General features: G+C 41.6%; 1 protein-coding gene across 1 annotated transcript in view; it reads right to left on the bottom strand.

Annotated features, from left to right (window-relative positions):
- Positions 1 to 2,340: 2,340 nt before the first annotated feature.
- CALB2 (calbindin 2) overlaps positions 2,341 to 16,060 on the bottom strand; it is a 41,770-nt gene continuing 28,050 nt past the window's right edge. Inside the window, exons 4-11 of the mRNA XM_048515882.1 lie at positions 15,430 to 15,510; positions 10,653 to 10,709; positions 9,303 to 9,380; positions 7,953 to 8,008; positions 6,853 to 6,892; positions 6,712 to 6,765; positions 5,940 to 6,011; positions 2,341 to 2,903 (exon numbers count right to left, since the gene is read on the bottom strand). Coding sequence (XP_048371839.1) covers positions 2,787 to 2,903; positions 5,940 to 6,011; positions 6,712 to 6,765; positions 6,853 to 6,892; positions 7,953 to 8,008; positions 9,303 to 9,380; positions 10,653 to 10,709; positions 15,430 to 15,510 — 555 coding nt within the window. The 3' untranslated portion in view covers positions 2,341 to 2,786. The remainder of the gene's footprint in view (positions 2,904 to 5,939; positions 6,012 to 6,711; positions 6,766 to 6,852; positions 6,893 to 7,952; positions 8,009 to 9,302; positions 9,381 to 10,652; positions 10,710 to 15,429; positions 15,511 to 16,060) is intronic.

The following is a 16,060-nucleotide window of genomic DNA, read 5'->3' as shown; positions in this document are numbered from 1 at the left end:
AAATGCAGGAAGAGTCCTCTTTCCCTTCATGAAGTGATGGAATGAATGCTATTGTTCTTAGCAGGGTTCATATTTTGTTAGCCCATTGGATCTTTGCCTTTAGGAGGAAAGTCAAGTGTTTTAAACAAATAAATTCTGTAGAATGCAATTATTCAACTTCTGCTTGAAGCCATTTGCCAGCTAGCATGGCAGTTAGTCAAAGTAATGCAGAGTTCCATTAATTTAGAATTCATTGAGATTGAAAAGTCAGATGTGCTCCTGTTCTCCCTTTCTTTTAAAAAGGATTGTATTATCACATAGGACTTTTCTCTACCTATTCTTCTACTGCTTTGGTTTCTGTGACCTCAGCTCTGGTCCAAATTATTGGCTATAGCTGGCTGGTGCAAAATTTGAATTCATAAGACCACCCCCACACCTGAGATTTTGATGGAAATAATCCATAAAGCATTTCTAATCTCAATTGTTTCAGGATACGGTTGTAGAAGGCTTTGCTGTTTAATGGGTTTCAGTGTGACTTTGTGCCTCACATCAAGGAGCCACCATTTATGTTCCCCTTCCTACTCACCTTCACTCTGTTTGCCCCATTTCTCGTTCTTCTTTCACCTCTCTCTTTGATAGTGCAACATTTTGCAGACTCTCAGCACCTCAGATTCGTAACAACTCATATGTAGAGCAAAGATTAAGCATTTCAGTTATCTTTATTTTGAAAGTATATGTTTTGTGGTCAGAACAGTAATTTCCTTAACAAGGCCCTAGCCAAAGATATCAACAGAGCAACTCTTTCCTGGACTGGATAACTTTTCCTTCTGCCCATCTTGATCCATTACGCATAGAAAGCTTACCTTGGGGCTCTTCAGGGACACTTTAGTGTGCAGGGGGCTTGCAGAGGGGTCTCCTCACATTTTTCTGTTAACATGCGAGGAGCCATTCTCCACTTGTCCTAAAGCTAGCTTGTTGGTCTCAATGGGCCTCTGGAGCTTTTCCTGGTTCTCTTAACTCCACCCATCAACTGCTCTTTAAGGGACAGATATAATCACACCCAATTGCAAGGGCTTTAACAAATTGCATATAAATCTGTTTAAATGGCATTTATATCGATACACCTGTGATAGCAGGTATATCAATATTGTCGCCTCTCTTCCAACACAACCCTGCCCCCAAAAGAAAGAGGTAAAGCCATTCCCTGGACCACATGCTGCTGAAAAAAGAGACCACATATTAGATCCCCCTCCCTTCTCCTCCACACACACTCTCTTTCTCTCTCTCTTCCTGCTGCTGCTGCATCCAGGAAACTTATTTAAAATGCAGTCTTGTTTGAAATAAAGTTGTAAAAGCGGGGCAGAGGAGGTGGGGTGGAGACAAAAAGAGACCCCTTGTGTTGTTCCTTTGCAAAAACCAAAGAGAGAGTCTTGTTTTTAAAATAGAAACTTGTCTGAAAGAAAGTTTTAAAAATGCCCTCTCGGTTACTGGAGAGGGCAGAAGCAAAGCAGGGGCAGTGGGGTGGAACCAGAACAATACCCTGCTTGTGTTGTTCCTATCAATGTACTGATACAAGCATTTAAAGAGGGGGGAGGGGAAGCATGCAAAGCAGCACGAGCAAGTGGGGGTGGTGAGACTAGGCAGGCTGGCTGTGAGAAGAGGGAAGGGGTCTGGGGCAAAGATGTGGCAACTTTGCCCTCTCTGGCTGCGAAGCAAAATTAAATTCATGCTAGAAGTGGTCTTGCTTGCTGCAGGGAGAATAGAAAGTTAAAGTGGGGCTTGAGGAAATATATCCGTACGAGAAATCTTGTGGCGATGCACATTTGCCCCCATCGCACAGCAGGCGCCTTGTGCATGATCAGCCCTTTCTGCAGTTCAAAGACCACTCAACCCATTGTGTCTTCCCCTGCCTTTAGTTGCTTGGGGAAAGGGTACTAAAATCCTGATTCATCTCCATCAGGGAATGGACATATCTTTATGCAGAGACAATTAGTGTAGTACATGCTAGATCCAAAATAATGGCCTGGATCTTACAGAAAAGAAGGGAAGTTATCCTTCTTTCCAGGCAAACTCCCTGGATGAAGAGAATACCCAGATGTCAGTAGCAAATAGAAAGCCCTTAACATCAACAAGAGGCTACCTCAAGTCTCTCCTTCTACCACTAAGATTTTCATATCCCATTAAAGCAAATACCAGCAATACCATTGAATAATTTAAATGCATTAGGTGAACAGATCTTGAAAAATCTGTAAAAGAGACTTCATCCCCTGAAGAGTGAGTCAAGGCTCTCCATTTAAAAATCCACCCATTGCTGCGTAGCCATTAACCTTTTGGGGGAATATGCGATGCACTCTGGTAAAATCCTGAAGCAGAACATCAGTTTTATTTGTAAACTCTTTTTTGGTAAACAAGACTGAACATGAAAGGTGATCAAAGGTGAAAAATTAAAAGCAAAAGAACAAAAATCCATTCCAGATGAGGGAAACCACAAAACACTGACGATGATAACTACAGAGAGAGAGAGAGAAGCAAGGCTTGGCAGAAAAATTGACTGTCTAGGTTGGAGCTGCCCCTTCCCACCAGAAGAGATGAAGTTATATAGGGCTGTCCCTCTCCCACCCTCTTGTGCAGATTCCCGGGTCCACAGTCACAAGCAGATCAGCGAGCCTAGTCTTGTGAGGTTGGGAGAATCATCCAGATGCAGGTCAGCAGACACCTCTACATTTGCTCATTCTGGTGTCTTTGCCTTTGTGGTAGTGGCAGAGCAGGGGAAGGGATAGAGGGTGGCAAAGGGACACTGCTGCTCTTTACATGAGGGGCTCATTGCAGAGGACAATTTCCAGTTCCTTGCGGTACAGCTTCCCCCCATCTGAGAGATTCATGATGCTCTTTCTGTAGCTTGTGAGCTGTTGGATAGTCATTTCCTGTCAAAGGGAAACACAGGAGGGAGGACATGTTAGGTTCAGCTTGAGCTGGGAAAAAAATGTTAGCTCCATTTGAATGCTGGCAGAATGGGGCAGAAGTCAGAGCATATCTTGTGTGATGCAAGAATTCCCATCGCTCTCCCAATTCCTTAAGCTTTGAAGCACTGGAAAACTGTAGTAATGCACCGCTGACCCAGCAGCACTGTGGTAGAACGTTGGCACACCAACGGACCTACGGCCTTCTGGTCGCACCGCACCCCCACTCCTCATCCCCCTATGAGTCACGGGTCATGAACTGTCTGGCTCGGTCACCGGGCGCAGGGACAATGGTCTTGCCCCCAGGTGAGGATTAGGCTCGGACGCTTACGCTCCTCTCCGCACGTAGCCAGGTGAGATCATGCATCACATGATGATCTCCCGACCTCCCGCTCTCCCGGAACTCCCCCCGTTCCTCCCTCCTACACGCCCCCGATAGAATAGCAATAAAAGGTGCCAGGAACCAGCACGCGGGAGACTCGCTAGGAACACGGAGCTCCGCGCTCCCGCTGCTGGCGATCTCCACCAGATGTTATCTCCGCGTCTCGTCTCGTTCTTACGCTGACCACGTGGGCCGACTACAAGGAAAACCTAGCAAATTGCACCCAGAATTATGAATGCATTTCTGTGCCTCTTCAGGGAACCTCCTCTCAAAACAGAAGTGTCATTCCTAGGTACATTCAAGAGCAGAGAAACTGAGTACTTTGAATGTCAAAAGCCAACAGTACGAAAACTTGCCAAACAGATATTCTTTTTCACGTCACTGGGCACGTGACAAAAAGCTGAAAATTTTAAAGTCAAGCTACAGAACTTAAAACCCCAAATTCCAAATAGAGATTATGGCAAATTTAAAATGTAAGTTTTAAAACAAGAGCTTTCACAGCCAGATGTAGAATCCTGAACAATAATTTCTGTTGTCTGACACTTTGAATGAAGCCTTCATACAACTAGTGAAGTGAGTTCTTACTCTCAGAAACATATGCTGGAATGAAAGTTAATCTTTAAGGTCCCTCCTGTACTAATAAGACTACTGTAACTGCTCTGGCAGCAATGGGAAATTTGAGCTGGGGATGCCCTACCAGTTTTGCAGATCTAAGCACAGACAAGAGCAGCTTGCTCAGCCTAGGTAAGGGTACAGAAATCCATGAAGCCCAGTAGCAAAATTATCAAAAATTCCCATGGTAAAAAGGTATACCCAGATTCCTCTCCCCTGATTTTGTTTGCTCCCAACAGCCTCTGCTCCAGCAGCCATTTTTGATTCTCTGCTTGTGCAACAGTGCATAGCACACTACAAAAACTTACCCGCAAACAAATTCACACTCAGTAATGACAACAGCCATGGCAATGCTTCCACAATACCAGACCTTGAATTAATTTTGCCTTTCGCACACTAAGGGTCCTCCCTCTACTCTTTCATCCTCCAGTGAAAATGGTAGCTTCCGAACGTAAGTCCCAATAAATGAGCTACATTTTTATTCTGCCCTCTTGCCTACTGTACGAGGTGAAATCAGGTCGAGAGACCTGATATTTTCCCCTTTCATCCCTGTTTGTTTAAGTTAATGGATGATATTCAGTAACAGGGATAAACGAGGCATCCTGGAAATAATCCATGGGGTGAATCGTGGATTAACTCCTGATCACATTGCATCTAATTTGGCCTTGAGAACAGCTCTCAATTAGGTCCCTACCTATATGGATCCAAAACTGCCTGCCATGCTTTTGTCCAGCTCGCTTCCTTTGACTTATTTATTTATTTATTTATTTTTAAACAGGGCAGCTCCTGAATCCACAACTCAGACAAGCTGGAGAAGTAATGCAGTTTGCCTCAGTACCAGAAGGATGGGCCAAGTAGCAGGATGCTGCTTTCCTTGTGTTGATTAGGAGGAGGGAGATGAAGCCCATGTAGAGAGGCCTGTATAAATAGGAAGCCTATATAAAGAGACCCCTTTACCTTATTTTTGGTTCCACTTTTTCTTCCCCACAAGAAATCCTTGTTTTGCAAACTAATATATATTTGAACAGGTATATTTTGTGTCCTTGGGCTAGTCACAGTTCTTTGGAGCTCTCTCAACCCCACCCACCTCAAAAGGTGTTTGTGGTGTGGAGGGGAAGGGAAAGGAGATTGTAAGCCCCTTTGAGTCTCCTTACGAGTAAGGGGGGATATAAATCAAACTCTTCTTCTCTCCACTGCTCAGTCTAGAACCACATAATTTCTTCTAGACCTCTATTTCTTTTAATGCAATTCTATGCATGGTTTCTGCAGCCTAAGACCACCAATGTCAGTTTCTGGAATGCCTCTGCATAAGATTTCGTGATTAGTCTTGGTCTGTTGCACAGAAAATGTTTCTGTTTCAACAGCTCATTCCACCATTCTTAGTATAGAAATGAACTGATTTCTTTCTTTTATTAGTCAGCCAGCCTGGTTTGGTGGTTAAAGTTTTGGATTAGGTTCTGGGAGACCCAGGTTCGAACCCCCACTGTGCCATGAAGCTTGTTGGGTGACCTTGGGCCTATCACACTCTCTCACCCTAATCTATCTGATAGAGGTATAGTCATGGTAAAACAGGGGAGGCCAGTGTACTCTGCCCCAAGCTTCGTGGAAGAAGAATGGGATAACAATGTAGTAAATTAATAAACAACTGCCTGAATTAGACTAGGTTCTACCTCAAAGGGCTGTTTTGTGGATTAAATTGAGAGGAAAGCAACATAAGCTGCTTTGGATCCCCATTGGTGGGAAACGGGGGGGGGGGATATAAATGAAGCAATTACATGAAATAAATAAAACCTCTCCCATAGCATCCTGCAAAGTCTATGGTAAGGCATGAAGTGCTTGGGTTTTCTACTTCTGACAACATATGGCCTTAGGTTGCTGCTTCAATCTTTTAGTTAAGTAAGGGCAAGTTTCTGTAGCTGCAGCTGGGAAAGGATCATGATGAAGTAGAAACCCATGAATTTAGAGTGAAAATGCAGTCCAGCCACCACAAGCAAGCCTTTTCTCACCTTCTTGTCTTTCTCATAGAGATCTTTCAATAGGGCATCCAGTTCATGCTCATCAATGAAGCCACTGCCATCCTGGAAATTATCAGGATAATATAGAAAGATTAAGAAATGCCACAAGTTGGAGCGTTTAAAGCCTTCCTTATTTTTCCTAAATATCTTGTCTGGCCTCATTAAAAACCTATTCTGCTTAAAGGCACACCAGTATTTGTTTAAAATAATTTTTATTTTATTAACAAAAGGTTACAAGAAAAAAAGTTAACAGTAATAGCAACAAGGGTAATAAAAAGGAAAAGTTAAAAAGGGAAATGAGAGAAAGGTTAACGAGAAGGAAAACAAAGATAAAGGTGAGGCTGTTTTCAGGAGCTCAGTGGCTCACTCACACTGCTGATTCTAGATTTTTTTTTTGAGCTAGAGGACCCTTGGAGTCCACCTGTCAAATTTGAGGTCCCCAATATCTGGGGAGATGAGAACTAAGAAAAATTGCTCTGCAGCCAGCAAAAATAGCCCCTGTCAGCTGTGTGTTGTTTGGGAGCACTCAGAGGAACCCCCCCCCCCGCCCCGAGTGAAATGCTCATTCCACTGGAAGTCCTGGAAGCATACCAGTCTTAAACTCAGCCTGCCTACTGGAAATTACTGTTATACCTCAGTGCATAGATTTGAAGGAGGAGGTAAGGCCAGTGGAAGAGGGAAGAGACTCTGAGGGTCCAGCAGATTCATATATTCACCCATAAACAGATTATTTTTTAAAAAAATCTCATCCCAGATCTTGTACCTTGTCATAAAATGCAAAGATAGCATTGAATTCTTCTGCATCTAGTTTCATCCCCTGTGTAAAACGAAAAAGAGAAAAGGAAAACTGAGAAGGAAAAACTAGCGAAATGCTGCTGGAGAAAATAATCCTCAGAGCCTTTACCTGAAATTTAAGGAGAAAGTTCTCTTGCACAGGCAGCAGTCTGTAATATGAACAGGAGAACATCAGCCATGGGAACATTTCAGTCAAGAAGAAAAGAGATCTGTACCCTGAAAGGGGTGTTCATGGGGATTCCACCAGGACAACAAGAATGACATTTTAATGTATGGTCAAAGGCTTGCACAGCTGGAATCAGTTGGCTACTCAAAACACATCTCAGAAACACCACTTACTGTGACATGCCTCTGAAGATGCTAGCCATAGTTATGAACAAAATGTTAAGAGCTAAAACTACCAGATCATGACCATACAGCCCAGAAAACCCACAACAACCAGCTACATTTTTGTTTGCTATAAGTTGGTGGATGGGTGACATTTGGAGACTGGAATATTGGAATTGGATTTGGTAATTAGCAAATGATCTACAAGAGACAGATCTGAAGTGGTAAGTTCTGTATCTCTACTTAACTATTCAGAGTTTGGCTAAGGAGAATTGCAAATCAGAGAAGGGAACAATCATTTCATTTACAACTATGGTGACCACTTTCCAACAAGAAGAAAACTCCTGTTTTGTTAAGAATCCAGAGGAAGTCAAGTTTGCCTGGATCTGAATTTGGCAAATTTATTTGTTCTGTGCTTTAATATTTCTTTTATCTATGGCCATATTTACCATTTTTATTGGTAAATAGCAGCAATCCCCCCGCTATTTGGATTGGGACTACCCCTTAGGAGAAAAAGAAGGTTATATTCTTGTGCTCCATGCTGTTCACACTTCTCAGATCCTCCTCCCACCTGAGCTGCTATTTGTCGCTTTGTGGGAAACATACAAGTTCCTCAAATGTCATTTTTATGATCCTGCCACAGGGAACAGGAGTGGGGGTGGTATGGCATTAGCTCACTCCACTTTCCCTGGGCACAGCAGCCGTAATGCAGATGGGGGCTCCATGGCTGTTATTTTTTGGTTTTAAAAACACTCTAGAGATCCATTCACGGATATGTTAGAATTTTTATCTATTTTGACTCTGAAGCTGCAGAAATGACAGTTCACCCAACACCCAGGGGCTCTGTTTGCATTTCTAAACAACACAAACAGAAAATCTTACCGTGACATTTCCGACAGGCAAAGCTTTCCATCCCCATTCAAATCAAACATCCGCAGCTGCAAGGTACAAAATGACAGCCTGTTAGTGGCCCTCAGGATACTGGGGCATTCCCAATGTATAGCCTGGATTCATTTTCTACATGTAAACTGTGTTGTAATCAAAGACAGACCGGGGTGTGTGTGTGTGTGCACAGCAAAACCTGCTAGGTTGCTGGTTGGTTGAATTTATTAAGCTGCCTTATACTAATTCAGGCCACTGGTCTATCAAGCTCGGTGTTGTTTACTCTGACTGGCAGTCGCCCTCCAGGTTTTCTAGAGGAAAAAGATCTTTTCTAGCTCCTCTACCGATATATGTCTGCATTCTCAGCATATGCTCTACCACTGAGGGCCAAGCTAGATGTTACTTTTTTAAGGTGTTGGGCCCTGGACCACATTCACAATCCCTGCAGTCACATCAGCAGCTAGAGAAAATGTCTCTTAAAATTAAGGAAAGCATGATACAGTTTAGAACGGCGGCATGGAAGCTGTCTCTCCCCACCATCTCATTTTGCCAAGTCCTAATAGCCCCGCTGTTTCCAGTTGTATCATGAAATAACAATCTGTAAGAAGTTTGGCGAGGCTGGTTTTTGTAGGACATGGAGTATCATACTGAGCTGATGAGGCTTCCTGGCTACAATCTGGGGGAATAATTTCTAGACTAGCATAGAGATGTCAGCAATCCCAATCAGTCAGGTTTTTGTGGATCATTTCAACTTGTATCTGACGAAGGGATCTTTCACTCATAACAGCTTATTCCCCCAAAATCTTGTTGGTTTCTAAGGTGCTACTGGAATAAAATCTAGCTGTAATTAGAGCATTGAGGGGACTTATTACTCTAAAATTTGATCACCTTGACCTTGTTTGCCTGCTGGAGCTCTCACATTTTGGACTTAAAACATTATCTTCTATAAAAAGATCAACATTTAATTTTTAAAATATATTTACGTGGTCTCTCTTTATCTCTGCATTTGCCATTGCGTAGAATATGTCTCAGTAATGCACCTTCATCTTACAAATGTTCACAAATACAAGTAAAATCCTGTTTGAAAAGAGAGTGTTTCTGCATATGTGCAGGGTGCTGTTGTCTCATCTGATTGCAGAATTTCTAGGCTGAGTCTCACTGGAGTCCCAGCACTTCTCTTTCTTCAAGATAAACGTTGTCCACTGCAGCTCATCTCTTTTCTGCCAAGAGTTTCCCTCTCTCCCTGTTACCCTGGACAGCCAAAATTTGCAGAAAAGTAGCTGGGCATCATGCACAATATTTCCAAGCTGAGCAGCCTTCCATTGGAGGCCAGATACTTCCCCCACTTACTATAGTCTGTGTGTATTCTTGTAGCTTTGATTCCTCATAGGGCTTGTTCGCTTTCTCTAACAAATCAGACAGGAATCCCTGCAAAGAAAGCGAGGCATTATGAGAAGGTTCCGAGTGATTTACAGCCTGATCATAAACACATTTACTCAGAAGGTGAAGAAGAAGAAGAAGAAGAAGAAGAAGAGGAAGAGGAGGTGGTGGTGGTGGGATTTATCTCCCCCTTTCTCTCCTATAAGGAGACTCAAAGGGGCTTACAATCTCCTTTCCCTTCTCCCCCACACAACAAACACACTGTGAGGTGGGTGGGGCTGAGAGAGTTCCAAAGAACTGTGACTAGCCCAAGGTCACCCAGCTGGGAGGTGTGGGAGTGCACAAACTAATCTGGTTCACCAGATAATCCTCCACAGCTAAAGTGGCAGAGCAGGGAATCAAACCCAGTTCTCCAGATTAGAGTGCACCTGCTCTTAACCACTACACCACGCTGGAGGTGGTGTAAAAAGGGGGCAAAATTATGTATTTTGCACCAAGGTTTTTAAAGGAAGAGCAGGGCTTTTAAAACAAATACCATGCCTTTTTACTAGTTTAAGGAGTCTCTAAGGAGCTTACACATTCTCTTCCCCCTCCCCATAACAGGCACCTTTTGAAGGAGGGACTGAGAGAGTTCTGAGAGAACTGTGACTGGTCCAAGGTAACCCAGCATGCTTCATGTGGAGTAGTGAAACCCGGCTCACCAGCTTATACTCCACCACTCCTTAACAATTACACAATGCTGGCTCTCAAGAACAGGATACAATGTACCAAATAAATAAAAATGTGCAGAATTCAAAGTGTAGACTGGGAAACCCCCACCTTATAACACATCCTCATGTTTGTTTGTTCGTTCGTTCATTCATCAAATTTATAATGTTAATCATGGTTCCCGCAGCATAACAATCAGCAGTGTGAGTGAGCCATTGAGCTCTTGAAAACAGGCTCCCCTTTATCTTTGTTTTACTTCTCATTACTTTCTTTCATTTCCTTTTTAAACTTTTCTGTTGTGGAGAGAAGAAGGGATTGTGATTGTGAGCTGCTTGGAGACTCCTTATGGTAGAGGAAAGTGGGGTATAAAAATGAACTTTTCTATCTTATTGAAGATGATCATGGCCGGTCTCTAAAGCATTTTCAACACATGATATAAAGCTGGAGTATTCTTTCTTTGGTTATTCTTGTTATTTTGATTGTTCAATTTGCTTTTGCATTAGAAAATGTGTACCATTGGTTTCAGCAATTAGCATTTTCTTAAAGTTCAGCTCTGATCCATTTTGTATCTCATCCCTCAAGAACCCAGAAAGGACTTCTCATACAACCCACCTGGAGCTCATTGGCTTCTATGTAGCCGCTACGATCTGTATCATATTTCCGCCAAGCCTAGAATGGAAACATCACAGATTTGTTACAGTAATTGGTGATCAATGGGAAGCAATTCCTCTGTGTGTTTTTGGTTCCCAAACTATTGTTTCATGTGTTATTCCTAAACAGAGTTGTCTAGTGATTCATGCCACCTTTGGCAATCTTAAGAGAAGTATTTGGATGTTTTAATCATCACAATTTAAGAATGCTTTAAATATCTATTATTTATGGTGAATGTCAAAAATTCAGGTGATCACCAATGAGAAGTGGTGAAAGATTTCATTGGTAAATCTCAAAGGCAATTACCATTATTTATTGATCATGATTTAGGCCATTGGCAAGGGGTAAATGTCAGAACAGCACTTTGTTATCTGACTATTTATGATTTTCCCTATTTTGATCAAAGAACTTTTTCAATAAATGATCCATTTTTTCCATGATTTGCTGGTAAATGATAAATGCCCAGAATTTTCTTTTTCGCTCTCAGAGTATATTTCTAAAAAAACCAGGACAAAAAGTAAAAATAGCACACAGAAAATGAAAAAGATTGCACAAATGTCAACACTGCAAAATACATCAAAATTATAATCAAAGCCATACACAGTAAAATAGGATTTCCCTAAAAACTTAAAAACTGAAGAAATACCAACCTTGTTGATAAACACTTTCTTGCCTTGCCCTTCAGGACAGTTGTGGGCCTGTCTGAACCTCTCTGGCTCCTACTAGCAGGTCATTTCAGTCATCAAGATCACATTTATTTCTGAATTGATCTGACTGTACCGAAGAAGTCACAATTGACAATTTGGCTGCCATTAATAAACTAATTCCTGAGTCAAGATCAGTCCCCTCAATTCCATCCCTCATGTAGCACAATAAAAAAATCAGGAGGAATTTCCTCTTCAGTCCTCTCACTAACCAAGCCAAGTACTTGATGCCAGAATGATTGACTTGAATAAGACCACAAGATATGGAGCAGGTTCTGCATTAGTAGACAGGCACCTTCCACAGGGATGTATAGGAATTTCTTTTCTGGGTATCCTAATGGCGTACAGTTTCTAATTCCTCTAAATGCAAGTATTTCCTAAAAATTCTTATCTATCAGTTGCTCATTTAATATATATATGTTTTTCTTCTCGTTATATATATATATATATTGAGAGGCTCAGATTCATACCAGATTAACAGTACCACCTTATGCAGAGTTATGCTGTTCTACATCCATTGAAGTAAAATGGTCTCAGAAGGATATAACTCTTAGGGTACTACTGAAACTAAACTAAAGTAACATTGAATCTCATGCTTCTTCCTTGAAAACAAATAATTTGTGTGTGTGCGAGAACAGATTTTACTAACAATGCATTTTGTCTTCGGGATAAACAGTTCTCTCACGGCTTCTCATTTAACCGCTTTAGAATAGTTTGATGTTAAAAACCCCCAAACCCTCCCTTCCTCTCTTTTCTACAAAGGGTTTTAGTCCCCATTCTGGGTGGATTAACCGGTCAAAGGAACTTAAAAATCAACGTCTGCCAGCTATCTAATGGGGAGGATTTAACTTGCAATAGGATGTTAATAAATAAGAAAAGAATTTTAGGCAGAATATTCATCTTCGCAGTGGGGACTTTGCCATCCATCAAAGACAGAGAGAGAGGATGCCAGAAGCTTAAGTCTTTTTCCACCTCCAGGAATAACATCTAATGATTATTTGTAACTAATGAAATATCCCCAAGTCCTAGATATTTAATATAATCCATTTTCCATACCATGGAGCAAAATTTAGCCAGTCCATTTTTACAGACTATTTATATTAAAGACCCATCTATTCTGATTTGTCTAGATTAACCTTGTACCCCGAGGCTTTGCTAAATGAATTCAAGAGCTGCACCAAGTCTTTAGCAGATTCTTTAGGATTAGGCAGGAAAATGTTCAGAATGATAAAGAAATGAAATGTTCTCAGGCATTTTCCTGCACTTATTAGGAACAAAGATTGCCCTCCCCATCAAATCTGGGAGCTAACTTTGGGAACGGGGTGATATATGTCTGACATCCACAGCTGTCTTGAGTATGGGAAGGAAAGAAACATTGAAGTTCACTCCATGACCTCACCCATACAAGGCCATCACTTGGAGTGGGGGTGGTGGTAAATTCGACTCCTTGGTTGTAGCAGCAGCGTTTATGGGGAGGGGTGTGATTCAGTACTAGCGAAGTGACAACCTGCAGCTGTCACATTGGTGAGTTTGGAGACAGAGCCAGGTCTCAAAACAGGCCTGACCTTGCTTCTTATCCTCTCTTCCAGTTATGGTGGTCAATCTCATCCTTGATCACTGATTTCTAGCTTCACGATAAGACTAGACAGGTGTCTGGGTGCATGGAAATGAGAGTTACAAGACATAAACAAAAGATGTAACAAAGATCATCTATGAAAGGCAAACTATGTCTGCGTGCTGTTGGGATTCAGATTGAGACCATGCAGTAAGAGGAGAGAGACATTAAAATTTCGCCCTGATCAGTTTTGCTAACGGAATTGGGCTTCCCGTGCTACTATTGGTGTTTTAAGGAGGTGCCTTCCAAAGCCTTATTCCCCCCCTCCCTTAAAATGCAGTCAACTATGGTGATCCCTAGATTGCCAATTGAAGGTTTTTCCAGAGTCTCCCAAGGAAAGCCCATTTGCTTTAAAAGAGTTTGGGTACTGAGAAGATGCCCCGTCAGTCAGATCAAAATACGACCCGCCTGTTGTGAGGTTCGGGGACATGCTCCCCATTCTTCCAATGCCTATTTTGTCTGGTCAGAATGGCTTCATGTAATCATGTCTTCATGAAGCGCAGCCCCTTGCAATGCTTGAGCAAGTGCCTGAAGGTGCAGCACAAGCTCCAGATTCTAACTTGGCATTTGGCAATTCAAGTGTAACGTCTTTGATCCCTTTGATCAAAGGAAAACCATATCACACTCTGTCTTCTCCAGAGTCAGTAAATTTTACATTGGACCACTCAATGTGGGGTCCCAATTTTTTGCACAGTGATAGATGACTCTGCGCATCAGAATTTAATGGCTACTCTGGACTAACTATATAACGGAAAAGCTAGAGGTTGACTTATATCCAATAGATTATTTAATTATTGATTGTATGTAACAGTCATTTAAGATAAGGTAGAACAAATAGATAAGAGTAATACCAGGTGTTAATTAGTAGGGTAGAATATACCAAATAACATATACACTATTATTGACTAATCTGTTCTTCCTATTAAAATAATATAGCATTTTCTTTCCCTTGGGCAATAGTTAAAATGTAATAGAACAACATAAGGCTCACTAACGAAGTCTGCTTAAGATGGTGCAGATGACAATATTTGACGGATATTTGCTTGTTTAAATAAACTCAGGGTTATGTTAATAACCTTTTTATCTATCTCTTCTTGACTTCTCTTTATATCTTATATCCTACTTAACCTACGTCCTAATTACTTCTTTCTGCCTTTTCTTGTTAGACCTCATTATCCTTATTTTTGTTCCACGGTAAATTGCGAGCCTATTTAATTTCCCCCCCTAATGAATCAAATTTATAACGAACGGATGGAACTTATGATGAATTCAAAGAAATGTAAATAAGTTAAAGGTTGAGCAGACGTAACCATTGTTTTTGTTATTTAATTGAAGTCATGCAAGACATTGTAAACTTTGTTTCCCTTCTATTTGTAAACTTTCTATGTTTTAATCCAATAAAGCAATATTAAATTTTAAAAAAGAATTTAATGGCTATAGCAGAGGTCAAAATGTGTGTCTGTGTGTTTAGTACCAAAGCACTCTGTCCCACACATTTATGTGCCTCCAAATTTGACATTGATCCATAGTTCATATTCTTGCAAAAGCACAAGGGCAACTTACATTCTGTCCCTTATTGGCCTTCATTTCTGCCTTTTTAATGATAGGCAGGCAATCAACTTGTGTAAAGATTTACTTTTTCCCGAATCAAGACTCCCAGATCAGCCAAGGTATCAATTCAGATCTCATTCTGCTGCTCCCTCCCCTTCTACTGCTGGACTGTTTTTGTCTACAGCCAGGTCAGGGCAGCGGGTCAAGGCTTTGCAACATTATTAGAAGAATGAATATTTTAGGCCCAAATTATTATAAGTGGTATTGTTAGAGTGGGATCGATTTAATTGCTAATTGCTTATGCCTAACACAGAACTTGATTTTCCTTCTAGCTAACAATAGAGGGGCTCAGGTTTCTTGTGACACAGTATTCATTGCCTATTATTCATTTTAATTGCCTAGATGGGTTGCTATTTCACAGCTGTTGGATTTATGTCTAAAGATGGTTACATGTCAGCAACTATTCATTTATTTATACGGCACCTGCTTAGAGAGTGCCCACTTATTTCCTCTTTGGCACAGTAATACTGCAAGGAATTTCTATGTCAACCACACCACAGCTGCCCTGGCATCCTCTCCTCAGTTAGTTTAAACCACGACCCTAAGGCCATTATTAGCACTACCATGGAGGAGGATGGTTTTTAGTTAAACTGCTAGTAGCAAGGTAAACCTCATTTTGATTAGTAAAACTATGCAGGGCTTGAAGGGTTAAGCGACCTTCTCTGAATATCTCCTATCTGAATTGGGGCTGCGCGTGCCTTTAATTTATCTTTTCAAAAAGGAATGGAAATCTCTCAGAACCTGATTGCATCTGTTTTGACCCAAGGTTTCTGGGACACTGTCCAAGGAAGAGAGCAGGAATACTTACCTCCATGAATTCAGCGCTGGAGCCAACGTGCTGTCGGAAACACAGCAGGAAGTTCTCCTCCGTGGGCAAGATCTGTGCCAGCTGATGAAGAGGAAAAAGAGAACAGACACAAGGACTTCAGTGATGAAGTGTAAGAAGTGCAGGCGCACAAGCACATCCTTCCCACCTGCTTTGTTTTGCCATTTTGCTGGTGAGGGAAAATAGTCACAAGGTATTCCCTCACAGCCATTTTGCTGGTGAGGGAAAATAGTCACAAGGTATTCCCTCACACATACACCGCCTCAAGCATATTAATTAGCATACTTTAGAATTTCCAGGTAACTCCTGGTCACAGCATAGATGCCAGGTAAGAAGACAACAGGAATCCAGGTTAAGGTAATCTGAAGCCTACCTGAGAAAGATACAAATCAAAATATGACTGCCTTCTTTCTAAGCATTTGTCCCAAATGGCTCCAAATCCTGCTGGTAAAATTCAAATGAAACCAGCTACACCACAGCTCCAATGGCCAGTCATTGAACTTTCAGGTTACTGTTTCCTTCTGTCCTCCTCCTGCCTCCTTGTCAAGGGCTCCTTTATGTGGTTTCCCTATTTTCTTGCAACGAGTGAGAAGCTTTGCCACACCACATCATA

The sequence above is a fragment of the Sphaerodactylus townsendi genome, linkage group LG14 (genome assembly GCF_021028975.2).
Source record: "Sphaerodactylus townsendi isolate TG3544 linkage group LG14, MPM_Stown_v2.3, whole genome shotgun sequence".
In the NCBI taxonomy this organism is placed as follows: Eukaryota; Metazoa; Chordata; class Lepidosauria; order Squamata; family Sphaerodactylidae; genus Sphaerodactylus; species Sphaerodactylus townsendi.
This window is presented reverse-complemented; position numbering and strand designations above follow the sequence as displayed.